This window comes from Wallemia mellicola (assembly GCF_000263375.1).
Source record: "Wallemia mellicola CBS 633.66 unplaced genomic scaffold WALSEscaffold_19, whole genome shotgun sequence".
NCBI classification, from domain to species: Eukaryota; Fungi; Basidiomycota; class Wallemiomycetes; order Wallemiales; family Wallemiaceae; genus Wallemia; species Wallemia mellicola.
In genome coordinates this window covers 185,503-208,189 of record NW_006531976.1, presented here as the reverse complement: position 1 = coordinate 208,189, position 22,687 = coordinate 185,503, and the positions used below count along the sequence as shown (strand labels likewise).

The window sequence follows — 22,687 nt, the reverse complement described above, 5'->3', positions numbered from 1 at the left end:
CGTACACTTGCCCAGGTGCGGCCCAGATATGTCAATGTGGTCAACGGAATGTTCCAGGTCATGACGATGTCTGTCGTGATCGGGTTCAAATGAAAACAAAGAGACACGATGCTATCAGGAACTATCTCGCGAAGTTTCTGAGTGCTTCTGGCCTCAAGGTTGACATGGAGATGCCGTTAGGAAGCTCGGACAATAAGCGAATGGATCTGGTCCTCAAGGAGAGTAATGGTTCTGGTGCACTTACGATGCATGATATCACTGTTCATTCGTCAATAGCCTTAGTCCCCTATATTCAACAAGTTACTAAGGACTGGCAGAAGAAGAGTGGTAGTGAGTTAATTCGAGTCGGTTTGAACCATCAAGCCCACAAGAAGGTCCTCAAGTATCGTGACCATGTTCCAGTTACGTTTGTGCCAATTGTGTTTGGTGCGGGAGGTGCCATGAGTACCCTCACCACTGAGCACTTCAAGCAATGGCGCAGGATTACTCCCAACTGGGACCACCTACAGAGGCTTATTTCGTTTGCGCTCGTAAGGAAGAGAGTGACAAACTTCCGGCTGATTTAGGCAGTATTTTAAGGTGTCTTATTTTGAAAATTCTCACTCTTAGTAACAATCTTTTTGATAGTATTTAGTATTTCTTTGTAGAAACGTATCTATGTTGCTTTTTCACCTATGCGTATAATTTAATTACAAAGTAAATGCACTTCGATCATACACACAAAACACTCCTCTAGGTCACACATATTTCATGCTCGTTGCTCAAATCGATGTTTATGTGTCTGTGTGAAATCCATGATTAAAAAGTATTGTATTCCATACAAGGTATTCAGATTCTTGACGTATATTGTTGATGTCATACTTCATATAGTGAGCTATTTGCTTCCATCGACTTATTGACTAGCGTATCCCAAGTTTCTGTTAGAGCAACACTTGGAGAACATTTTTCCGTTCAATCTGTTGTCTGCAGTAATTCTGCTACCGCAATCACCTTCTGATCTGTAATAGTAAGGGATGCTGTATTGGTCTGCTGCGATACGACAGCACTCTTTAGTCCAGTAAGGTGCGTATGATCCATCATCTTTAGTGCAAGCACCGATGTGGTCAGCTGAAGCTGAGTTGATAAGTCCGAGGATAGCGAATGGAACGACGCAGATGGTTGAGAAAACTGATAACTTCATTTTGTACTTAGTTGGTTTCTTCTGAGAGTCTAAAGTTCAAGAAGTTCGCAAGCCAGTATTTATATCCTAGAAAAATAAAAAAAATGAAACCTTAATACCTAGTTACATATCGGAAGGTAAACCTTATAAAAAATCGGACATATGAAACCTTACTTTATTTCTTTCAATTGTTATTCCCACTATTCTTTTTATACATTTAACACTCTGTATGCACTCGGATCACTTAAAAGTGTTCTGATTCAACTCATATCTAACCGTTTTCGACTCTTTTGACCGACGTGAGTCTGACATCAACCAACCGGACACCTTGCAATTCTTTTAAACTTATTCTCGCCCTGGTACTGGCCAAATTGAGGCGAAAAGTAGTCTCAGGAAGTAATTGAAGTAATTACAGGCACGACTGCCCGGGACCATTCCGCGGACGGTTCGCTTATTATGATCGGAAAAATATGTTTATAGCGTCCTAATTTACAAGCCTTGCATAAGTTTGCTAATGCGGATCCGTGTGGGTGGATGATCCTGAGGAAATTGAATTTGCACCGCTTTTTGAAGAACTTAAGCTAAAATCACACTAAAATTAGCCGGCCATGAAACTGCGCACAGCTTGAGTTAATTATGGAAAACTCCCGCATGATCAAACTTCAGTTCCGTATCACATTTCGTGAACTATGAGGTTTTGCCATATCAACATAAGTGCACTGCTAGAACCATCGATCATTATATACACCCAAATATTTCACCAGATATAGCGCGTCTAAGCTTGAATACTATCTTGACAGCATAGATAGCCGTCTTGCTAATATTGACATTGCTAATCCTTGTCGAAGTAGAGACTGTTTTGAATACTTTTAAAGTAGGAGGCGTGAATGCTCAATATTTTGCGTTTAAGTAGCTGACTGTTTCCTATGGTCTGCAACCATTAAGAATGTTACAATGCTCCTCGTCACTCCAAGCTCAAGACATGGCATATGAAATATTGGGCTCACTTAGTGGTATCACAAACGCCAATAATGATAAATTTGACCCAGAGCTGAGCCATGGCAAACCTGAGCTTTTACATATAAAAGTATCACTTCAACTTTAGACTTCATGATGAACTTTGACATTTGAAACCCATCTTGTACTGAGATGAAACCAAAATAAGCACTGTATATTTGGAGATATGTTACAACTTGTAAAAATCAAACAGATGAGTTATAAAATGTGCAAATCAATAAAACGCATTTGATCCTTGCTGAATTTGAAAATATAGCTAAATGTATCCTAATCGAGACGTGTATCTACATAAATAAATGAGAAATCCTCATTTAAGGCCTACATATTTGTCTAGTCTCCACTTCTCAATGTAGCATGTACTTACTCATTATAAAATCCAATTGAATGTCCTCTTCATAACGTTAGTATGCACGATGTCCGACTGAAGCAATGTGTTCTCATGTTCTTCTATCTCCCTCATGCCGCTATGCAGGTCAGCATTTTCAGGACTGACCAAGCCTTCTCGTTTGATGATGCTATACACCAAAGCAAGTACTACGAAACATATTGGCGAGAAATAAGCAAAGATGCTAAAATCCTGTTAATGTGTTCTCAAGAAATTGACTACACTTACAAATCAGCGATATCCCAACCACCGTCCAAAAACACAGTATATCCATTGATTAGAGTAACTATGGTGGCACAGAACAACGCCAACCTAGCTTTGTGTAAGTCGAAAATAAAGCTGATCATCTACACTCACCACGCTCCCCAAGGTAGGAACTTAGAAGTGTAAGGGAGTTCCTCGGTATACCACAATCCTTGCACTTCCATAGCTTTTTGCCAGCGAATGTATGTTACACACATTACACACCAAGTAATCAACTGGGCCGCCGTTGAGATACCTCGTAGTCTGAATTAGGATGGTCATGTACCCTGTAGTATCACCTACCAATAAACCAATCAAGTACTTTTGCACTACCATTCCCGACTTGTAGATAACTAAGGCACGCGAATGCTATGGTGACTACGACCGTCACATATGGAACACCATTCCTATTGACTCGTTTAAATACAGGTGGTCCCATACCTTTCATGGCGAGACCATGAAGGGTGCGTGCTGAATTAAAGAAAAATGCAGAACCAGCAGAGTATATCGAAGTTGCGATAGCTAAATAGACCTATGAGAAGTTTTGAATACATCTTAAGAGCGAAACCAACCTGCATTCACCAAATGCGGGAGCACCGAGACTTTTAATCTAATCATAGAGGCAACGTATGGTGATTGAGCAGCCCCTGCGCTGTCATTGTTGATTGCGTCCAGTAAAATTTGATCCTCGGAGGAAATAACTATACCAACAGCCAATGTTGACAACACGAAAAATACAAACAATCTGACGAAAACTGTTCTAAATGCAATAGGCATCACCCTACGAGGATCTCTTGCCTCTCCTGATATAATCGAAAGCATATCTGGTCCCGCTACTGCAAATGAGGCTCCGAGAAGAGCTGATAAGAATGCTCGTAACTGTTCCGATCTCGTTGTACCGACTACTGGACCAGGATCTCTCCAATATCTGAAACCGTAAGCATCATGAAGAGGATTTGCCCCACACATTGTACACAACGTGTAAAATAAGCAAAGTATAAGTAACAAAATCTTGACTAGAACGATCCACTATATCTTAAGTTATTTTGATGCCCAAACTAGCGTAATGTACTCACAAACTCTGATTCACCAAACCACCTCGAGTCCCAACAATGAATAAGGGCGTATGTGACAATGCAGACACTTGTGAGAATGGCTGGATGAAGGGGCTCAGATGTCCAAAAGTCAATAACGTTACCGAAATTCGTAATCTCAAAACAGAGTAAACCAATCTTATGGAAGTTAGTGGAATTACTGACCCAGGAACTGGAACACACCATTCCTAGAAAGTAATTGTAGCCTATAGACATACCGACACCGGGAGACACATATCTTACAGCAAAATCGACAAATGCATTCTCGACGGGCAACCTTGAAGTTGGGACTGCGACACACTCATTGACGAGATAGATAATGCAACTCCAAAAAGAGTAGCCAAGTAATAAGAAAAGTGGACCTAGAATTATTAGCAGGAGGGCAGAGAAAGTCACGTCTAGATACCTGCTTCTGTATTTTGTTTTCCGAGAGTGATAAAGACCGCGGTACCGATGACCTTCCAGATGGTTAGACAAGCTCGAAAAGTGAAACAAATACTAACACCACCAATACTATACATTTGTACTTGGCGTCTATTCAGTTTTCGGCTGATATGTTTAGCTGAATTGTGTGAATGATATTCGATTGTTTAATATCAGAGCTACTGACCATGTTCATTAGCGTTTGGTGGCCCAACATCATGTATTCCCCAGGTAGAATGTAATGAAGGTTCTTTTTTCTCCTTATACTCCATAAAAGATGAAAGAATAGTATGGAGCAAATCACAAGCTCCCCCTTATCGCGACCAACTTATCACTAGGTTCGACTAAGCGAGCGTACCTTTAACCGATGACGATTGTACTGTAAGCAGAACGAGATAATGATTGTGTTCGAGTACCTGGGAGGGTTATCAGTCTTATCTAAGGGTATGAGTTGGAGTAGCAAATTGTAGATGAAAATATATATATATGAATTCATTAGTCAAGTTAAACAGTTCTATGAAAGGCTAGGGGATGACTTGTGAATGATTAGTTCTTTCCCAGAACTGGTTTTTATATGTAAGGACAAAACGTCGAGTAGAGGTTTAAAGCACATAGTTACTCCACCTAATAGTGTGATTGCTTTCTCATAATGACTCGATTTTGCTCTGAATGTCAACGAAAAAGGTTAATTGAATCAAAAATTAGATATTCTACAATTCGTCATGATGAACGCTAGTCTTCATAAGCGGGGAAGTCGTGAGTAAATTGAGTAATTCGTACGCCACTTCAGCAGCTACCATCCTAAAAGATTGTTAGTGTCTTCGTTTGCTGGCTAAGATATACACACTGCGTCAATTCTGCTGAAGTATCGTATGCTGGACTGACTTCCACGATATCAGCACCAACTAGATTCAAACCTTCCAAACCACGCAATATAGCTTTAGCTTCGCGCGTCGTCAAACCACCAGGCTCTGGTGTGCCGGTTGCTGGTGCGAAAGCCGGGTCTAAGCTATCAATGTCGAAAGTAATATAAGCAGGTTTATCACCAATGCGCTCTTTGATGCGCTCTGAAATACCTTTTGTTCCCATCTCGTCAACAGCGTCAATCGTAAGCATTTCAATCCCAAACTTTTCATTGTCTTCAATGTCCAGTTCATTGGTAAACCGAGTTCTAATTCCAGCTTGAATTGACGAACTAAGCAGACCCTCTTCATGGGCATGCCAGAGCATATTACCATGACTGACCGGTGCCTCATTGTGATTGTCACTAAATCCATATTTCTTTCCGGAAGACCATGTATCAATATGACTATCAATTTGAATAAGCGCAATTGGGCCATATACCTTGGTTTATTAGATATGCTATATATTTAAGTTCTAGCTTACTTTTTTCAAAGATCTCAGAATGGGTAATTCGACAGAATGATCTCCACCAAATGTTAGCAACATAGGATGTTTCAGTTGTTTACTTGCTGGCTGCCTGTTTAAAAGAGTATCATGGGCTGCTTCAATTGACTTATATGCCATATTGTTATCAACGGCTATAACTGGAACATCCCCGCAATCAATAACTTTTATACCTCTTTTGTATGGATTTTGTTTCCAATAGTGAGACCAAGCATTCTCAGGATCCTAGTAGCATTGTTACTCCTATTACTCCATTTAATATAAAACTAACCTGTCGACGTGAGCCTTGTCTGATACCTATTGTACCTAAGCTAAGATGATTGACGGATTTCGTTTCACTTACCACTTGGTCCAAATCTAGCACCCGTTCTATAACTGACACTAGTATCTAGTGGTAAGCCATTCACCGCAATGTCGAACTTCTCAGATTTGTCTAACAAACAATGTTGATGTTTAAGGTGTGCAAAACTAACAATATCCGCAAAAAGAGGTGCTTTGATATGCTTGAAGTTATCCCAGGGTTCTTTTGCTACAGTAAATTGAACTGAAGCTCCCACTGCTAATAATGATAGTACTGCCTTCATACTCGTTTTTATGCAAGATGCCTACAATAATGACTTTACCCAATTCACCACCAGCTGATAAGAACGTCGGTTATTTACTCGCTTGTTTATTTCATGACTTTTAATATTAGTTATCTTCAGCTGATAAGAGTACCGCTAAAAACTTGTGCGCGTGAACGTCACGCGAATTGTTTCCTTTTATAATCTAGCTGCTATATTACTGTTAAACATGTAGAAGATAGAACTAATTAATCATTTCATAATCATGTATATCATAAACACATTTCCATTATATCGAACATGCTTTATTACTCTATAATGGATAACATCCTATCTACCACTATTAAACGAAATTGAGAGGAGAAATCCATAGTTAATTAAATTATAATATTCACCTCACCCTAAGTGATTGTAAGCTTGGTAAAATAGAATGTTATCCTCCGAAGCAAATTTCCGAAGAGATATTGAAGATAATGGGAGATACGTGAGAGCTATTAGTACGTGATTATTGACGTTTGCAATGTTAGAATACTTTACTTGTATACTAGCTTAAGCTATTCTACCTGATTACACAATCGCCAATTGTACAATACTGAAACACTTTGAATGAACAAAACTTCGTAAACCTCAACACAATCTGGTAGCTCATCATTATGAGAGGTTTAAAGTAAAATTTACATATATGAATTTTAGTTTCAAGTAAGCGCTTTGCCATCTTTGATATAAGTCGTACTATATAGCAACCATGCTACCAATGAGAAGTTTTCGAATGGTCTTTTCAAAATTAAAAAATTGAATTTAGGGGACTTGATCTGATCTGATTCAGATATGTCACTTTTGCTAGGAATTTGTTTGTCCTTGTTATGTTTATGTACATTCATTACATCGGGAATACCCATCCTATGGTTATGTCGCGTATCATATCAATTAATTTGATGTGATCCAGTTATTTGCAGCTGACTGTACTTTTATCATCGACTTTTCTTGCATTTTTTCCACTGTATTTGAGTATTGAAGTCACCATGTTTCTTAGAAAATGTCAGATTGAATGTTAAGTGTTCAGACAAAAGTACAATATATATTTTTTCAGAAACGTTAAGTTTCTATCAATTTTGCGGAAAACGGCAATATTATTTCGAACGTTTCTGTTCTCTGTGTCTGCCCGAAAATGTATTTCAGACTGAAGATGTGGAAAATAACTGATGCTATGCTTCATCCAATTAGAATCTAACACTGACGTCTAATTAAATAAAGTTACAAGAATTAGGAAGCCCAATGACATATTGAAAAAACTAATTATTAATGAACAAACCTAAAGTCGAGCCTCTTATTGGCTTTATCCTTCGTTGTCCTAATATACTCTATCCTCTCATCAACTGTCAGTTCACTCCATTTCTTCTCTTTGTAGCGATTTCTCAAGTGATAGTAAAGCTTTGTAGCAGGGAACAGAAGTATATTGACGCATAGGACACCTATCAGTCCACTGTTCGCCTTGGTGTAGTTGACATCATCCTTCTGATAAACGTTGGAGCCGGCGATTGCAGAAACCTGAACGAACATGTTGAAAAGTGATGCACTGACGGTTCTATTGGAAACATCACCTGAATTAGCAGAACACCAGCTAATCATGATAGGTTGAACATTCGGATATCCCAGTAGTACTGTTGAGATTGCGAAATAGGACCATGGGCCGGGTGATTTCAATACCAGTAATGCGACAAAGCAAGGGAGCATCCAAATCTGCTGAATTGTACTGATGAAACCTTATCTTCTATTAGTTGTTTTCATAGTACGATGTATGACACTCACCTCTGTCATCAACCAGCTCAGAGAGACAAGCAGCTGCAACAACTGTGATGATAGAGACTGCAATGTACGGTATTGTGAGTAAGTTGGACATGACGGTAGAAAAGCCGAGTGACTACACGATGTCAGTAAAGTTTCTATGATCTTCTTATTTTACTTACTTTGAAACTCTGTTGGAGATAATTTTTGACGGGATAAGAAGGAAGGTTGAAAGTGAATCCTAGCAGCAGAAGCGGAAATTGGTCCCAGTCCAGTAGAGACTTTAAAAGCATACGTGGTGTTAGAAGCTGCCTGTTGTGCATACTAGCCTTCCCTGGATCGTCGCGAAGTATTTTATTCGTGATAATTTTCTCTTCTTTTTCATTGAAAATTTTGGTTTGAGTTGGTCCGGCTGGGAGGTAGAAAAACGCCGCTATACCAATAACCAAGGTTATCAGAGCTTCGATGAGGTACATCCATCTCCAACCTTCGTAACCCAAGATGCCTCTCATTTCCAGCAAACCAACGCTCAAAAAGGCCGTAACTAAGTCTGCTATCGGGTTAATTGTGTAAAATAATGCTATCCTAATAGGAAGTTCCGTCTTTGTGTAATAATATGAGAGGTATAATATTGTGTCTGGAATAAAGCCGCCTTGTTTCACGAATTAATAACCTGGTGACTACGATAATAGCATTCCTTACCTTGGAAGAAAGCTATCAAAAAACGCGTCGCGAAGAACGACGTTCTACCTCTTAGCCAAAATTGCGCACCACTGATGATTGAGAATATAACAATCTGGGTTGGTATCCAGCGGTCAGGACCTTAAATATGTCAAATACCCATAAATACCACAATTTATAACTCACCAACTCTTTTGCTGACTAATTGCGAAGGTAACTCCGCTACCAAGAAACCAATCTTCGACAACGTTTGTCCTAAGTTATAATCTGACTGTGATAGACCCAGATCGTCCAGAAAATTGTCCGCCGTTGCATTAGTAATGTTCGAGCGGTCGATATCAAGAGCAAAGAATAAAAGCATACACTTTACAATTATTAGTCTTGTATTGGATAGGAAAATGGACGATAGACATACCCATGGAAGAATCCTGAAATCCGCTTTTCTCGTTACCTTCGTTTGCTCACCCCATGTCCATCTGAAAAGTGGATCAAAGCGATGTTTATTCTCGTACTCCGGAGATGGTTCGAAGTATTTTGCGTCTGCGGTGTCAAAGACACTCGGTTGTGTTGCGATGTTATTTGGGTCGGTTTTATCTTTCTTTCGCTGAAACAAGGACAAAATACCGGTTCTCTGAACAGGATCCCTTGAAAGTGGAGGAACATCCTCGAGCTTGTCGTCTAAACTCTTTTTGTCGGTATCCGATTCTGGGTCATAGGCTACAGTGTGTACCACGCTATCCTGAACAAAGTCGTTTGCCATTAAGGGTGTTGATTCTGTGGCCATGGCTGTTATATGTTATCTGCATCACGTCATTCCATCGAAACTTGTCCTAATCACTCGCACTATTTTCAATATGACGAATCTTTTGATGTAATAGTATTAAAAAAACTCAGGCACTCTTAAATAAAATGCCTGTGGTACCCTTAAATACTGAATAAAGGGGCTAGACGTAGATTATATATTCCAACAATTGATAAGACGCTAAACTGCCTGAAAATCGATCACCAATCTAAGCCTAACGTTATGAATTAGTGAGATATCAGATATATTGTTAACAGGAACGAATTAGTGATGGCGTCGATCCCGGTGGTGGATTACGACGGCCTTCTGGGTAATACATTTATCACAATTGAATGCCGTATGATGTGTAGCAAATATTGAATATTAAATGTTTTCTATCGGCCATAGAAGCTCCATGAATACTATACATTCCATATAAGGTTAATAATGTGATCATAGAAGGTTAAAGTCGTATTTGAAGAAATCGGTCAAGCCTCCTAACAAAATTCCATGAAGTAATCTATGCAAAGGAAATCGTTGAAAAGGTTTCTAGTGTTGGTATTACCGCCAGTGCTCTCATCCTTCATATGCTGTCTTTTTATCGTCATAAAACCGATATCACGATTCGCCGGCGACCAATTCTCCTTTCTGTGAGTCTTGAATAAAAAGATTCAACAAATTATCTGACTGATATAGATTATTTACGCTATTTAACCTCTTCTTCTATCCTAATGGCTCAATCGGTTCGCAGATTGAACTAACAGGTAAGTAATAGCTTAGGCTGTCTAAAGATGGACTTAAATGAATTTACTAGTACTCGGACTTATATTTGGTGTTATAGGCCTTGGCATATCAAATCTTAGCATTTATTTCACTATCTTAGTTAACAGGGAGACGATTGATCACACATTCGCTAGAACGATACCTTGCGTAACACTCACTCTAGTTGCATTTGTTGCAGCCTACGCACGATCTAAATTACCTAGGCTTATGGTAGCTAGTCGTACTATACAATTTGTATCAGCATGGAGTCTCACGTCAAATCTACGGGCAATCACGGTAAGTAACCATTCTAGTACTTCTATTCACTTCTTAAAAGTCTATCAGATGTCGCCACGCACCTTCTTGGATCTCTGGTGGCCGCTACTCTGGGGTTCTCTCATCCCCTTACTCGTGTCCATGATTTGTTTTCCAGTAAGCGCCCGTCAGCAATTTTCAAAAGAAGTTATACAAGCATTGCAAGACGCAGAAGATACACAAGCAGCTTCTTATCGAGTTCTCTTTTCCACAAACGAAATTGACACGCCATTAGCCAATCTGACCAGATTACGCACTCAATTCTTCAAGAATGCAAGGCGTTTACCCGCACTTCTAGATGAATGTCTATTCGAATTTAGTTATGATTATGTCGGAGTAGACAACATCGCACCATTCGTCGGGATAGTAAATAGTTTAAGAGTTTCATTAGCCAATGGATCCAACGACCTTATAGATACATCTATGTATAATAAGGATAACTCCAATAAAGATATTCTAGGATTAAGTGACGACGCCGACGATGATTTGGCTTGTGTGGAGGATCTGAAAAACTTGATAACAATTATGCATCAAGCCATACTGAACTCTCTTTCACTGGTCAGAAGGGTACTACGTACAGCACTCATTGTTAAGGACTTTTCGGAGGTGGGGGTCGATGATATAGATCTCCAAAAACAATTACTGACACAAGCGGTAACGAATTGTCGTAGTGAAATGCACAATATACTCGTCAAAAACCTTGCAAACAACCCATCTGACTGTAGCAGTTTATTTAAAAAGCATCTCTGTATGCTTTCCTATTATTCTGTCACACTTTTCAAAATAGCAGCAGATCTCGTATTTGCTTTGACTTGCGTATCTGATGTACTCAGCAGCAGATTAAAAAACCATCGCAAAATACACTATCCACGTAACTTCTGGAGTTGGTTGAAAGCACCTTCAACAACAATAAATGACTTTGGTATGAAGCCTGATGGAAATGATGACTTTTTATCAGTTGAGCAAAAAGAAGAAAATAGACACAAGCATACGTTCGAAGAGGAGATGCAACTGCAAGCATATGCTGCCTATGCTATACGTCGATCACGCCTCAAGCAGTCTGGATTCAGTATAAAATACTGGTTTTTGAATATCTGGGACGCTCCTAAAGTTTTAAAATCCAGGTTAGCTGTTGCAAGATCATTTCGCTCTTTGAGAAGCTCACGACATATCAAATTCGCCTTAAAGAATGCAGCTGGTGTCGCAGTGTTATCTATACCTTGTTTCTTACCCTACAAGTCACCAGGTCAGTTGTGGTTCTTTGAGAATAAAGGTGTTTGGATGGTAATCTCATACTTTTATGTCCTTGAACCGTCTACTGGTGCGACATATAGAGTCGGACTGTGGAGATTGACAGGAACGATCTTAGGTGCTGTATATGGATTTATCGTTAATATGATTACTAAAGGTAGTTCAATTGGTATCACGGCTATGGTTACAGCAGCTTCTGTGTTAATAGCATGGCTTGTACGCATGAGCAGTGTACCAGGTGTTGGTACGGTATTTGCTGTTACATTTCCTCCGATTATATTTCCAGTGGTAGGTCAATCCTATATAGTTTGGCTTATCTAAATTCAAACCGTAGTACCTTGATACGGCATCGTTTGCATCATTCACTATTGCACTAACACGTGGATATATGATCGCAATTGGTATCATTGCAGCTATCCTGGTTAATCTCCTTTGGTGGCCATTTCACGCTAGAGTTGTAAGTTTGTGGTCATGCTTGTTATTGATTTAACGTACAATAGAACTTTACGCTTCAAGTATCAAAGGCCATATCTGAGATAACGAAGTTGTATCTTATCTTGTCGAGACAGACGCTAGGTGTAACTACACTAGCGGCAAGTCGAACACAGTTCAACATAACAGAGAAAAATGTACAAGCTGCCTTAAATGCTTGTGATACACTTCTTGAGCCATTAAGGCTCGAATTATCTATTATACCCAAACCGGTTACCCTTTATCGGAAGATGATCTCCTCACTTCAACGAACACATGATTTACTGGTTTCATTGAGATACGTGAGAGAAAGAATCCAGAAAGAGACTGTGATTGAGATCAAAGATCAGCGATTGAACTTTGTGGGTGAATTCAATTAATAACTTTTAAACTAATTATGACTCAGATAAACGCATTAGTTCTCGTCTTTTACGCGTCTATGCATGCATTCAGATCATCTACGCCGCTACCACAATTTCTACCAAGCTTATACACAGCATTGAATGATATGCTTTCTGCAATTGATAATAAATTAATTGAGATTCTATCTAGTGATGAGATGGTTTTGAGGAGGCAACTTTCCAGTTATAGATTGCATTATGCATTATCAGAAGCTGAAATTCTGCTCGGATTGGTTACTTCAATGGAGGAGATGCTTAGCATAGCTAAATCTCTTTTTGGTCAGACTAGTATATTCGATGAATTACCTAGTGACGAGAAAGGAGATACGGAAAATCTTGACTCACTTCCTTTACATACTTTAGGACACACAGGCTGGTCGTCTGGACCAACATCACCAACAATGCAAATAATGACATCTCCTGCGAAGAAGCTTAGCTTAAAGCATAGGGAAAACGATGTTGTTGAAAAATACAGCAAAGAATACCCAGGGAATGCGTATATACTAAACTATAGCCCACCCGGTGCGTCAGGATCTCCACCACTTAGTAAAGATACTTCTATGTTGTCAATTTCTGAGCTCGCGAATAAGGAGAGTAAGGACGGTAATGATAACAAGGACAACAAGGGACATGACAAACTCCCCCCACGCACGCATAGTAAACGTAGTAACAGAAATATAGAGGGAATACCATTAGCAAGAGATCTATTTCAGCAGGCATCATCATCGACAAGCTCATCACCGGTTGACCAACAGAATTACAGAAGCCGACAGTCATCACTGACATCAGCAAGAACGTCACCTATCGAAAATACAAACCATTATAGAACGAGAACGCGTAGGAAAGATAGTGATTCCAGCAATAGTAGTAATACACGTATACGATAATTATGATAAATTTTAGTATGAAATTAACTTATTAGCAATGCATCTTATTCTTCAAACACGCCCCAGTCGTCTACTTCGTTTTCTTTTTCCCAAACACCAATAACAGCAGCTACACCTGTCTTACTATCAAAATGTTCTATTAGACCCCAGCTGCCTTTGTCTTTTATGAGGTCACCTTGAGATTTTCGGAGGTTTGATAGACCCTTACGTGCATACTTTCTACGCTCTGGTGGTTCTAATCCGTACATACGAGCTATTTCACTTCTCATTTTAAACTTATCTCTGCGTGAATATTATGATGAATTAGAAAACACAATAACCCACATAAGAGCGCAAATCTTTGAAAGTTCTTTCCACACCACGCTTTCCTATGCCTTCTAATAGGCTCACTTTACCAGCCCAAATCCATGGATTTAATGCTGAGCTCACTTCATTGTTGATTAATTCGTCTGATTCTCGTTGAAATTCGTCTATATGCTTCCAAGTGATAGAGCTTTTATTAAGATATGGTAATGTATTAAGATAGTTATGCAACTCTCTTAAAGACTCTGGTAGTTCTGACGGTGGAGATGACGCTGTTGTTGCTGTCGCTGTAGAAGTACTAGTAATGGGCTGCTCAACAAACCACCAATCTTGTTGTCTCCGTCTAATTGAATGACTTATTGTCCTGCTAAATATTCTACTCATGAACGTAGTTAAAGTAAAGGAAACTACTTGATCGTTTACCACCAAGATCAACTAAATAGAAAAGAATGGGATATGGATATTATAGATATTTAATAGGAGGAGTCTCCACGATATGGTTATTACTTCTGCTCTACCTCTTGTTGACTGGTAGGCTCAATAGTCGATAATACAAACGACACCTGACAGTTTACACAGGACAGGGAGAAGCTTTTGATATAGGATGGTTCTTGACAGAGACATCGCCTTACATGTGGTCACTGTTAGGTATTGGTTTGTGCATTGGTTTATCAGTAGCAGGCGCAGGTTGGTGAGTTGATCGTTAGCTTTCATCAAAGGAGAGCATGTTTTAATGTTTATAACAGGGGTATATTTGTTACAGGATCATCTATCTTAGGTGGTGGTGTACGCACACCACGCATACGTACAAAGAACTTGATTAGGTGGGTTATTTAGTTACTGCTTATATAGTACAGATTTAATTAAGTATTCCTATAGTATCATTTTCTGTGAAGTTGTAGCCATCTACGGTGTTATCATGGCGATCGTATACTCAGCAAAGATAAAAGGACTACCAGTTGATGGGATTTATACGCGATCTAACTATTACACTGGATACGCACTATTTTGGGGTGGATTAACTGTTGGCTTATGCAATTTACTCTGTGGTGTTGCAGTTGGTATCAATGGAAGTAACGCAGCTTTAGCGGATGCAGCTGACCCAACGCTTTTCGTAAAAATACTCGTCATTGAGATATTCAGTAGTATTATGGGATTGTTTGGTTTGATCGGTGAGTCCTTGGTTTATGAAAAAAAAACACTCGTTTAACAGCATCGTAGTTGGTTTACTAATGTCAGGCAAAGCAGAAGAGTTCAACTAACCAATTTAGATTAACTATTAAATTTATTAAATTTAGTCAAAATTCATTAAAGTTGTTAATACTTGTAATTATGATATCATTTCTTCTTCTATCCTATCATCTCATTAATTATAGTAATGCCAAAAGCGGCGTCGAATAAAGGTACAATAAAGTCACATTTCAAATCTACAAAGGATTCAACTTCCAGACAAGCGAAATCTACAGCACCCAAACATAAATCACCGGTAGTAGAAATAAGTGATGAAGATAACTCAGATTTAGATGAAAATAGTGGTAAATGGGATAATCTACATAAGTGGGCACTCAAAAGGATGGAATTTGATGAACCTCTGCACTCGGCGAACAAAACAAAAGTGGACATCATCTTACGAGTCTTTGAGTAAGTGATATCCTTTTAAGGTAGAACATACTAATAATAATTCTAGTAATTGCTACGAATATGGCCCTTGTGTTGGTCTCACTAGATTAGAACGCTTTAAGCGTGCACAGGAGTTAGATATGGAACCGCCAGAGCAGTTATTGGAGATACTCAATGCACCAGCAGCTAAAAATGATCCAAGGATTCGAGAATGTATATTTTATAACACTGATGTCTAATCACTTACTTTGTTCTACCGAAAACCTTATAGAGGAAAGCGTAGTAAACTTGCTTGCGCATACCAGAAGATTCATCAATCTTTTCAATCAAGTCAACGATTCTATCATGTGCATCCTTTTCGTATGACTTAAATTTATCTTCTATAGCCAATTCGGCGTATAATTCCTTGATTTTGCTAGCTTGGTCTGGGTTTTTACGACCATAGTTATCATCGAGAGTCTTTCTTTGATCTTGGTTTGCTAGTTGTAAAGCGATACATACGCACCAACTGCATTTGTTGTCTTCAATATCTGTGCCAATTTTACCAATTTGTTCTGGTTTACCGAAAGCATCCAAGTAGTCATCTTGTACTTGGAAGTATTCACCTAAAGGTATGAGCACATCAAGTGCATTTTGGTGTTGCTTCTCATCAGATAACCCTGCCATGTACATAGCTAAAGCGACTGGTAAGTAGAAAGAATAGAATGCTGTCTTGTAAACGACAATATAGTGATGCTTCTCTAAGCTGAATTTTGATAAATCGACATGTTCCTCATCCGCTGTTATCAAATCAACTAATTGACCCAATTCAGTCTTGAAAGTAATATCATGGAATAATTCTAACAAATCACCGTAGTAAGATTCTTTCTTAAAGTGAAGCTTGAGAATGTGGTATATTGCTGCTTCTAACATGAAAGCATCGTTGATCGCGATGTTACCAACTTGTGGTTGTCTGTACCAACAAGGTTGACCTCTTCTAGTGATGGATCCATCCATCATATCATCAGCGACAAGGAAGTATGCTTGAAGCTGTATGTCTTGATCAGAAATCACCATTGTAAAATAAAACCCCTTACCAATTCAATACACCAGCCGAGGATAGCAGCTTTTTCGTACTCTGCATCACTGAGTTCACCACCCTTTAAGATTGCGTAGGTATCTACAACGCTCATTCCTCTGTTCAACTTTCCACCTGGTGTGTTGTATTGTAAATTATCATCAAACCATTTTACAGCTTCAGCTGGCATTTGATTGTCCCTCAAATATTGCAAACATTCATCAGATATTTTGCTGAAAACAGCTTGGAACCTTTCTCTAGCGATTTGCTTCTCAGACATTATTGAAATTGATGAAGAGCACACTATGACCTGATTATGCAGTCACGTCGAAATGAAAATGAAAAGTTAAAAAAAATAATATTAATGCTTTTTAAACGTTCGTAAGATATTTACACTTCTAAAATCCATTCTTCCTCCATTCAGATATACGTCCAGACAATTCAGGTATCAAATCCTTAATATTAATTAAATCACCATCACCTGAACCATCTTCTTTGCCCTTTTGCTCCTTGATTCTAACTTGGCCTTCGTTCCATTCACGTGGTGCTAACAACAATCCAAATGGAATACGTTCTTTGTCAACGACTTCGAATTGCTTTGGAAGTTTTGGCTTCGCTTTGTAGAAGAACTCTGCCTGTAAGAGTGTCAAAGGGAGGTTAAAGAAATCATAACGTGGATCCTACCTTAATATTGTTGTCCCACAATTGCTTGGCAACTTGCATACGTTCGGCTAACAAACCATCACCAATTGCCATAACATAAACTTCAGTTTGCTTTGCTCTTGATGCTTGCTGTTCTTTTTCAACTCTTTGCATCAAAATAGAGAAAACTCTTTCAACACCGATACTGATACCAACGCATGGAATTTGATCCTTGGCAGCACCACCTGCAAACATACCAGCAAGTTCATCATATCTACCACCTGCGGCTATACTACCAACACCAATTTGGGATTCATCAATATCTGATTCGTGCTTTAATTCTGCATCCTTAGATCCCTTCTTCGTACCAGTGTGCTTGACGACCGGTGGTTGTAACTTTGAGCCCGCAGGTGCTGCAGTTGCTGCAGGCGCAAGAACTGGTGCTTTACTACCTTCAACAACAGCTTCATAAATGACACCTGTGTAGTAATCTAAACCTCTTGCTAAACTCAAATCAAATGAGAGTTGTGGAAGTACACCGAAGATTTCCAAATAGTTGAGCAAGATCTCCATCTCTTCGATACCTTTCTTGGCTTTCTCATTTGACTGCATCTTTGAGTCTTGTTGGAGTTTCTCAAGCAGGTCTCTACCACCAGAGAGTTTGACATATTCACCAATTCTATCAGCAACCTCGCTATCCAAGCCTTTTTCATCTGTCATTTCCTTCTTCACGTCTTCCCAAGGGAGTTTGTCTAATTTATCAACTGCTGATGAAATGGTACGGATTTTATCTTGTGGTACACCAGAAAGTTCAAAGATACCATCTAAAATCTTTCTGTGATTAATCTTGATAGTGAATGGACCGACGTCTAATTTTGAAAGAGTTTCAGAGAGGATCGCCAAAACTTCAGCGTCTGGGATCATAGGATCGAATGAACCTGCAATATCGAAATCGCATTGATAGAATTCTCTCATTCTACCTTTTGTCATCGCAGGTTGATCTCTTCTATATACTTTTGCGATGTGATAACGCTTAATTGAAGGTATAGAGTTTGCGGCTAAGTATCTAGCGAATGGTACAGTTAAATCATATCTTAAGCTGCAAATTTCACCACCTTGATCTTGCAAATCGTAGATAAGCTTGCTATCTTCACCGTATTTACCAGCAAGGATTTCTTTCAATTCGAAAACAGGTGTATCGATCGTAACACCACCGTGTTTTTTGAAGACACCTGTTATAGTATTGAAAATGTGCTCTCTAACAGACATTTCCAAAGGAGACCAATCTTTTGTACCTTTAGGTGTCTTTAAGTTGTATTTTGGAGTGTTTGACTTTGTCTTATTCTTCAAAGTACCGCCCTCCTTCTGCAAAGATTTCTTTTGTGTCTCCTCAGTCTGTCTGATATGACCGGTTGATTCATTCTTGACATTCTTTGACTGCTCACTGAGATATTCAGACTTAACTTGCTCCTCTTGTAAGCTGCCATCTAATTTCTTCTTCTCTTTCAAACTTTTATTAACAGCTTCGTCGATCTCCTTTTTCTTGTTTAACTCAGAGTTTATGTCAGGCGTGGCAGATTGCTCAGACTGGAGAGTTTCAACTTTTGATTGCTGTACAGCTGCTTGAGCTCTCAATGCATCTGGTGCGACAATTTTTTTATCTCCCATCTTTAAATAATTGATATATCGTTTCCACATTCAACGAGTTAGTCGTTTGACAAGTCTATATTAAAAATAAAAAATTAATGGAAAATAAGAAAGAATACAAACCTTTGAATATTAATAAGAGATTTCTTTCTTCTGGTACGAAAGCCAGCTCACCCGTTCAGACACCGCCGAAATTGTTGACAGGTAAAGTTAATCAACAGTCCGCTTGGAAGCAATTAAAAGAATTAAAGCATTGGGATGAGATTGATGATAATGATGACATTTTGTTAGAACCCACGGCTTCTCAAAATGACGAGATGCATATGGCTGCTTTAAGAGCTAAACAACGCAGACAGGAAGAAGAATCTGAGCGTTTGGAAGCCCAGCAAAGAGCTCAAAAGAAGGCTGATGAGTTGGCCCAGAAATTGTCCAAAGAACAAGAATTAGCTAGACAGCAAACAGCTATGGCTAGAGAGCAGCAGTTAGCAAGGGAGAGAGCAGCTCAGCAACCAGCTGAACCTCCACAGAAGAGTATTCTCACGCGCAACCCTAACATTCCACGTTACAATCCTTGGACTGCTCGTATTCATGCTCAGCAACAGCTGCAAACTCAACAAACTCAACAATCACCACCTCCATGGCGTAAACCAAAAGTTAAATTACCATACAACAACACCTCTAAGCCTCAACCGTTGACTACCAAGATACCCTTCTACCCACCTTCGTCCGCAATTAATTATAAATTCGATAAAATACGCGTAAAATTACCGAGATCTAGGTATGCAAGGACTATAAATGCCTCAAATGGTAACAGTCAAATGAGCCATAAGAATGTTAGTGTACTTTTTTACCGTTATTTGACATATTACTAATAAATCGCAGCAAATTGACGCGTTAGATGGACTGATGGATAAAATCAAATCAATGATGACACCACAGGTACCACCTACTCAACCAAAAGAGGTACCTTCAAGGGACACAAGGGACGCAACTTTCAACCCACCTTCAAAACCACGCTCAATGTATACTAATGAAGCTGACTCAAGCAACTTCAACCCGAACGTCAACGCTAACGCTAACGCTCGCAGACATTCACATTCGCAAAACCCATTACCAAGTCAAAGGGAGGAATTTTTAAGGGCAGCTACAGCATCTTCAACGTCAACGATTTCAGAACCATTGCATAAATCATTTTCATCGCACTAATTTTAGTTTCTGTTATACCCGAACAAATTCAAATACAAATACACAAAACAATCAATTCATTCTTGTACATATATTAATAGTCTATAATGGCGTTGGTTTAGCGCATTTTCGTTGCTCAATTGTATCTGTTTGAATATCTTTCATTGATTCCCAACTTATTGGTATCATTGGGTTTCCATATTCTGAAGTAGCGAAAACTACACCTAATTCATTCTTCGCTGTACTTAAATAATAATTTTTTGCATCACCTAGACTTATAACACTAGCTCTAACAATATCACCAGGCCTAACGCAATTGTACATTTTTACTCTATCTTTATCTGTTTGACGAACATCTTGACTTCGAAGTATAGCTTGAAAGCTACTATCTTGTGAATTGTTTGTACAAGGTACTCCGTCTATCACATCCAATTGTAAGGTTGCTTGCTTACTATTTAAGCGTACAACTGTAGCGAGTACTTCACTATCTATTTCAGGTAATGGTTGTGCATTCTTATGGGCACTCTCTACTCTTATTGACTGTATTCTATATCAATTTATTATCTAGTCAGATTGAAGAAGACACTTACATCTTCACTTTTACTCAATTTACCGATAGTTGATGAAATTAATTTATCACTTCTTTCATATACACTCTCCCTGTGCTTTATTTTATCCGAATTATCTGATACTGGTTGCCCTGGTAATACGATCATGATGATAGTGAGTGTAGAAGGATGAGAAATATAATATAAAGAATATATTCTGGTATCTACAATAGAAATTTTAGTCGTTCTTTCCAAGAAGTTCTTGTCTTTCACGCGCTTGTCTTTCATATTCATCACTCTTCTTGTGGTGGTCATCTTCCTCTTCATCATCAATAGCAAATACTGTCTCTTCTGTATGATAGTCTTCTTGATCAACGTTAGCATATCCTTGATCATTTTGCGCTTGATGGTTGTATCCTCTTTCAGCGATTTCATATTCTTCAACGTCCTCTTCATTAACAGGAACTTCCTCACTCAAAGCTAACCTTGAATGATGTGAAGATGGCTTCCAAAGGAAGGCCAAAGAAACGAAAACTATGTAATATAATATCGTAGACCATCCATCTATCAAGAACCATCTTGATTTCCAATTATTTGGTTCGAAGTTTTCATCTAATCTGCTTGAGAATGTGAAAGTTGCGAATCCAAAAAAGAATATTATAATCAATTGTGCAGCTATGAGAATCCTATAGACATTCTTATACATTCTTAATTTGAATTGTTGATGCTTAGCTTCAAGGTGTTTGATAGTATGTTGAAGTGCATAGAATGTCCATAATAATCCAACTGACTGTGTAACTGCTAATGGAATAATAACGAAAATGAGTGAAATAATGGAAGCATCTTCGAAGCTAATAATAACAGTACCGATTGCATTTACTACACCAAAAATTACGTGTGCAGCTACCAAAGTTGCAATCTTTTTTATTAGTGGCTTCTCTAGAGTTTGCCTTACGACAGCCCAACCCAAACTAACACTCAGTACTAATCCTAAAGAATATGCTGATCGGAGTGCTGCAAAAACAGCACATAAGCATAATAAAAATGTTGAAACACCTGTATAAGAATGCTTGTCGAGATACTTATAGTAACCCCAATTAAGTATCATTTCAACAACTAAGAAGACGATCAAAGCACTTATGAAATGTTGAACCATAAGTAATTGACCACGGTGTTGATAACACATGTAAGACCAAACGATACCTGTGAATATGTAAACGAAAAACATAACCAAGTAGAATGTTAATTTGGGTATATCGGATGCAGGTAATTCTGATCTTTTAGTATCATGAAAAGTGACAACACCATTGAAACTTGCATGAATATTTTTATCATCTACTGCATTAACACCTGATACTGTGATAGGAATGCTACCAACGCAATAATAGCCAGGACGTGATACATCATAATGAAATGGACCGTTATTTACCTTGTAAACTTCTCTTTTCTCAATTCCACCGATCGTTTCCTCTGCATCACCATCTGATATTGTTGTTGAACTACCAACTTGCATTTCATTAAACCTTGCTGCCGTTGTCCAAATTGATGACTTTTTTCCTTCTTTAATCTGGCTGTTATCAACAATGAACTTTCCTAAATCCTTTTCTTGGCAGAGGTTTGATTGTAATGCGGATGTTGTGCATACGTAAGATTTCGCAATAACAGTTGGATCAGCGTTATCTGGATATTTTCCTAGTGCATTGAGATCACTCCATTCCCAAATACCTATGTAATTGTTAAGTACGGAAAGAATCTAACTATAATCTAAACTCACCAAGTGCTGCTTGACCATGAGATGATTGATCAAAGTAAACGGATATTCCCGCATCTTTGCTATTCCATATACCACTACACGCTTGTCTGAAATCATCTAAGTCTGATATTGGAACAGTATAACCAAAAACTACTGATAATAATATAAATAAGCTAATGAATGTATTTAATCCATTCATTTTTACTTGAATTAATTACGCAACCGTTCGGTGATGATGGTCGTCTAGAAGAAGAGCAGGGAGGGTTTATTTTAGTTATTATTAAATTAGTTATTAATAACTGTTGTT

The 22,687-nt window shown here is 38.6% G+C and overlaps 13 protein-coding genes across 13 annotated transcripts; 4 read left to right on the top strand and 9 right to left on the bottom strand.

Moving 5' to 3' along the window:
- Positions 1 to 1,498, bottom strand: WALSEDRAFT_61097 (hypothetical protein). Its single transcript, XM_006959720.1, has one exon. The coding sequence runs from the start codon at positions 1,178 to 1,180 to the stop codon at positions 893 to 895; it is 288 nt and encodes a 95-aa protein (XP_006959782.1). The 5' UTR covers positions 1,181 to 1,498; the 3' UTR covers positions 1 to 892.
- WALSEDRAFT_65646 (hypothetical protein) lies at positions 90 to 634 on the top strand (the record flags this gene model as incomplete). Its single annotated transcript, XM_006959721.1, has 2 exons — positions 90 to 426; positions 471 to 634. 2 exons carry the CDS (start codon positions 90 to 92, stop codon positions 632 to 634), a joined length of 501 nt encoding a protein of 166 aa, XP_006959783.1.
- An 811-nt stretch (positions 1,499 to 2,309) lies between the features above and the next one.
- Positions 2,310 to 4,783, bottom strand: WALSEDRAFT_33522 (hypothetical protein). The gene is made up of 11 exons (XM_006959719.1): positions 4,509 to 4,783; positions 4,402 to 4,460; positions 4,305 to 4,356; positions 4,082 to 4,260; positions 3,881 to 4,036; positions 3,377 to 3,833; positions 3,108 to 3,326; positions 2,919 to 3,060; positions 2,790 to 2,873; positions 2,541 to 2,745; positions 2,310 to 2,494 (listed from the first exon to the last, which is right to left on the bottom strand). The coding sequence occupies exons 1-10, from the start codon at positions 4,591 to 4,593 to the stop codon at positions 2,544 to 2,546; spliced, it is 1,635 nt and encodes a 544-aa protein (XP_006959781.1). The 5' UTR covers positions 4,594 to 4,783; the 3' UTR covers positions 2,310 to 2,494; positions 2,541 to 2,543.
- Positions 4,784 to 5,031: 248 nt separating this feature from the next.
- WALSEDRAFT_65644 (putative agmatinase) lies at positions 5,032 to 6,312 on the bottom strand (the record flags this gene model as incomplete). Its single annotated transcript, XM_006959718.1, has 5 exons — positions 5,032 to 5,122; positions 5,169 to 5,665; positions 5,708 to 5,953; positions 6,000 to 6,025; positions 6,072 to 6,312. The coding sequence occupies 5 exons, from the start codon at positions 6,310 to 6,312 to the stop codon at positions 5,032 to 5,034; spliced, it is 1,101 nt and encodes a 366-aa protein (XP_006959780.1).
- A 1,055-nt stretch (positions 6,313 to 7,367) lies between these two features.
- Positions 7,368 to 10,259, bottom strand: WALSEDRAFT_47981 (MFS general substrate transporter). Its single transcript, XM_006959717.1, has 6 exons — positions 9,173 to 10,259; positions 8,944 to 9,121; positions 8,779 to 8,898; positions 8,259 to 8,728; positions 8,101 to 8,212; positions 7,368 to 8,054 (listed from the first exon to the last, which is right to left on the bottom strand). Exons 1-6 carry the CDS (start codon positions 9,539 to 9,541, stop codon positions 7,591 to 7,593), a joined length of 1,713 nt encoding a protein of 570 aa, XP_006959779.1. The 5' UTR covers positions 9,542 to 10,259; the 3' UTR covers positions 7,368 to 7,590.
- WALSEDRAFT_61094 (hypothetical protein) lies at positions 7,368 to 13,652 on the top strand. Its single transcript, XM_006959716.1, has 12 exons — positions 7,368 to 8,054; positions 8,101 to 8,212; positions 8,259 to 8,732; positions 8,783 to 8,898; positions 8,944 to 9,121; positions 9,173 to 10,188; positions 10,235 to 10,302; positions 10,353 to 10,597; positions 10,646 to 12,154; positions 12,201 to 12,323; positions 12,367 to 12,699; positions 12,744 to 13,652. Exons 6-12 carry the CDS (start codon positions 10,061 to 10,063, stop codon positions 13,623 to 13,625), a joined length of 3,288 nt encoding a protein of 1,095 aa, XP_006959778.1. The 5' UTR covers positions 7,368 to 8,054; positions 8,101 to 8,212; positions 8,259 to 8,732; positions 8,783 to 8,898; positions 8,944 to 9,121; positions 9,173 to 10,060; the 3' UTR covers positions 13,626 to 13,652.
- A 17-nt stretch (positions 13,653 to 13,669) lies between these two features.
- WALSEDRAFT_65641 (hypothetical protein) lies at positions 13,670 to 14,312 on the bottom strand (the record flags this gene model as incomplete). Its single annotated transcript, XM_006959715.1, has 2 exons — positions 13,670 to 13,900; positions 13,950 to 14,312. The coding sequence occupies 2 exons, from the start codon at positions 14,310 to 14,312 to the stop codon at positions 13,670 to 13,672; spliced, it is 594 nt and encodes a 197-aa protein (XP_006959777.1).
- Positions 14,313 to 14,341: 29 nt separating this feature from the next.
- WALSEDRAFT_61092 (putative vacuolar ATP synthase 22 kDa proteolipid subunit) lies at positions 14,342 to 15,287 on the top strand. The gene is made up of 5 exons (XM_006959714.1): positions 14,342 to 14,459; positions 14,508 to 14,619; positions 14,675 to 14,752; positions 14,808 to 15,100; positions 15,150 to 15,287. The coding sequence occupies exons 1-5, from the start codon at positions 14,378 to 14,380 to the stop codon at positions 15,188 to 15,190; spliced, it is 606 nt and encodes a 201-aa protein (XP_006959776.1). The 5' UTR covers positions 14,342 to 14,377; the 3' UTR covers positions 15,191 to 15,287.
- Positions 15,288 to 15,791: 504 nt separating this feature from the next.
- On the bottom strand, positions 15,792 to 16,885 carry WALSEDRAFT_21043 (farnesyl pyrophosphate synthetase; the record flags this gene model as incomplete). Its single annotated transcript, XM_006959713.1, has 2 exons — positions 15,792 to 16,577; positions 16,625 to 16,885. The coding sequence occupies 2 exons, from the start codon at positions 16,883 to 16,885 to the stop codon at positions 15,792 to 15,794; spliced, it is 1,047 nt and encodes a 348-aa protein (XP_006959775.1).
- A 90-nt stretch (positions 16,886 to 16,975) lies between these two features.
- WALSEDRAFT_33512 (class II aaRS and biotin synthetase) lies at positions 16,976 to 18,903 on the bottom strand. Its single transcript, XM_006959712.1, has 2 exons — positions 17,290 to 18,903; positions 16,976 to 17,240 (listed from the first exon to the last, which is right to left on the bottom strand). Exons 1-2 carry the CDS (start codon positions 18,235 to 18,237, stop codon positions 17,004 to 17,006), a joined length of 1,185 nt encoding a protein of 394 aa, XP_006959774.1. The 5' UTR covers positions 18,238 to 18,903; the 3' UTR covers positions 16,976 to 17,003.
- Positions 18,904 to 19,033: 130 nt separating this feature from the next.
- On the top strand, positions 19,034 to 20,202 carry WALSEDRAFT_61090 (hypothetical protein). Its single transcript, XM_006959711.1, has 3 exons — positions 19,034 to 19,098; positions 19,146 to 19,727; positions 19,777 to 20,202. Exons 2-3 carry the CDS (start codon positions 19,212 to 19,214, stop codon positions 20,098 to 20,100), a joined length of 840 nt encoding a protein of 279 aa, XP_006959773.1. The 5' UTR covers positions 19,034 to 19,098; positions 19,146 to 19,211; the 3' UTR covers positions 20,101 to 20,202.
- On the bottom strand, positions 20,177 to 20,795 carry WALSEDRAFT_58311 (hypothetical protein; the record flags this gene model as incomplete). Its single annotated transcript, XM_006959710.1, has 2 exons — positions 20,177 to 20,619; positions 20,670 to 20,795. 2 exons carry the CDS (start codon positions 20,793 to 20,795, stop codon positions 20,182 to 20,184), a joined length of 564 nt encoding a protein of 187 aa, XP_006959772.1. The 3' UTR covers positions 20,177 to 20,181.
- A 23-nt stretch (positions 20,796 to 20,818) lies between these two features.
- On the bottom strand, positions 20,819 to 22,624 carry WALSEDRAFT_61089 (hypothetical protein). The gene is made up of 2 exons (XM_006959709.1): positions 22,402 to 22,624; positions 20,819 to 22,352 (listed from the first exon to the last, which is right to left on the bottom strand). Exons 1-2 carry the CDS (start codon positions 22,577 to 22,579, stop codon positions 20,866 to 20,868), a joined length of 1,665 nt encoding a protein of 554 aa, XP_006959771.1. The 5' UTR covers positions 22,580 to 22,624; the 3' UTR covers positions 20,819 to 20,865.
- Between the last annotated feature and the right edge of the window lie 63 nt (positions 22,625 to 22,687).

What these genes read in the sequence shown, in the direction of transcription:
- WALSEDRAFT_61094 (XM_006959716.1), top strand. Translation starts at nt 10,061, where the DNA reads ATGCAAAGGAAATCGTTGAAAAGGTTTCTAGTGTTGGTATTACCGCCA. An exon ending in CAAATCTACGGGCAATCACG is followed by an intron (nt 10,598 to 10,645) that starts GTAAGTAACCAT and finishes AAAGTCTATCAG; the next exon opens with ATGTCGCCACGCACCTTCTT. An exon ending in AAGATCAGCGATTGAACTTT is followed by an intron (nt 12,700 to 12,743) that starts GTGGGTGAATTC and finishes ATTATGACTCAG; the next exon opens with ATAAACGCATTAGTTCTCGT.
- WALSEDRAFT_33522 (XM_006959719.1), bottom strand. Translation starts at nt 4,593, where the DNA reads ATGGAGTATAAGGAGAAAAAAGAACCTTCATTACATTCTACCTGGGGA. An exon ending in AAATGTATAGTATTGGTGGT is followed by an intron (nt 4,357 to 4,401) that starts GTTAGTATTTGT and finishes ACCATCTGGAAG; the next exon opens with GTCATCGGTACCGCGGTCTT. An exon ending in TTCCTACCTTGGGGAGCGTG is followed by an intron (nt 2,874 to 2,918) that starts GTGAGTGTAGAT and finishes ACACAAAGCTAG; the next exon opens with GTTGGCGTTGTTCTGTGCCA.
- WALSEDRAFT_61089 (XM_006959709.1), bottom strand. Translation starts at nt 22,579, where the DNA reads ATGAATGGATTAAATACATTCATTAGCTTATTTATATTATTATCAGTA. An exon ending in TCATGGTCAAGCAGCACTTG is followed by an intron (nt 22,353 to 22,401) that starts GTGAGTTTAGAT and finishes ACAATTACATAG; the next exon opens with GTATTTGGGAATGGAGTGAT.
- WALSEDRAFT_61092 (XM_006959714.1), top strand. Translation starts at nt 14,378, where the DNA reads ATGGGATATGGATATTATAGATATTTAATAGGAGGAGTCTCCACGATA. An exon ending in GCTCTACCTCTTGTTGACTG is followed by an intron (nt 14,460 to 14,507) that starts GTAGGCTCAATA and finishes CAGTTTACACAG; the next exon opens with GACAGGGAGAAGCTTTTGAT. An exon ending in TCAGTAGCAGGCGCAGGTTG is followed by an intron (nt 14,620 to 14,674) that starts GTGAGTTGATCG and finishes TGTTTATAACAG; the next exon opens with GGGTATATTTGTTACAGGAT.
- WALSEDRAFT_61090 (XM_006959711.1), top strand. Translation starts at nt 19,212, where the DNA reads ATGCATATGGCTGCTTTAAGAGCTAAACAACGCAGACAGGAAGAAGAA. An exon ending in GTCAAATGAGCCATAAGAAT is followed by an intron (nt 19,728 to 19,776) that starts GTTAGTGTACTT and finishes AATAAATCGCAG; the next exon opens with CAAATTGACGCGTTAGATGG.
- WALSEDRAFT_61097 (XM_006959720.1), bottom strand. Translation starts at nt 1,180, where the DNA reads ATGAAGTTATCAGTTTTCTCAACCATCTGCGTCGTTCCATTCGCTATC.
- WALSEDRAFT_33512 (XM_006959712.1), bottom strand. Translation starts at nt 18,237, where the DNA reads ATGACAAAAGGTAGAATGAGAGAATTCTATCAATGCGATTTCGATATT. An exon ending in TGTGGGACAACAATATTAAG is followed by an intron (nt 17,241 to 17,289) that starts GTAGGATCCACG and finishes ACACTCTTACAG; the next exon opens with GCAGAGTTCTTCTACAAAGC.
- WALSEDRAFT_47981 (XM_006959717.1), bottom strand. Translation starts at nt 9,541, where the DNA reads ATGGCCACAGAATCAACACCCTTAATGGCAAACGACTTTGTTCAGGAT. An exon ending in ATTAGTCAGCAAAAGAGTTG is followed by an intron (nt 8,899 to 8,943) that starts GTGAGTTATAAA and finishes GACATATTTAAG; the next exon opens with GTCCTGACCGCTGGATACCA. An exon ending in TTTGATAGCTTTCTTCCAAG is followed by an intron (nt 8,729 to 8,778) that starts GTAAGGAATGCT and finishes TCGTGAAACAAG; the next exon opens with GCGGCTTTATTCCAGACACA.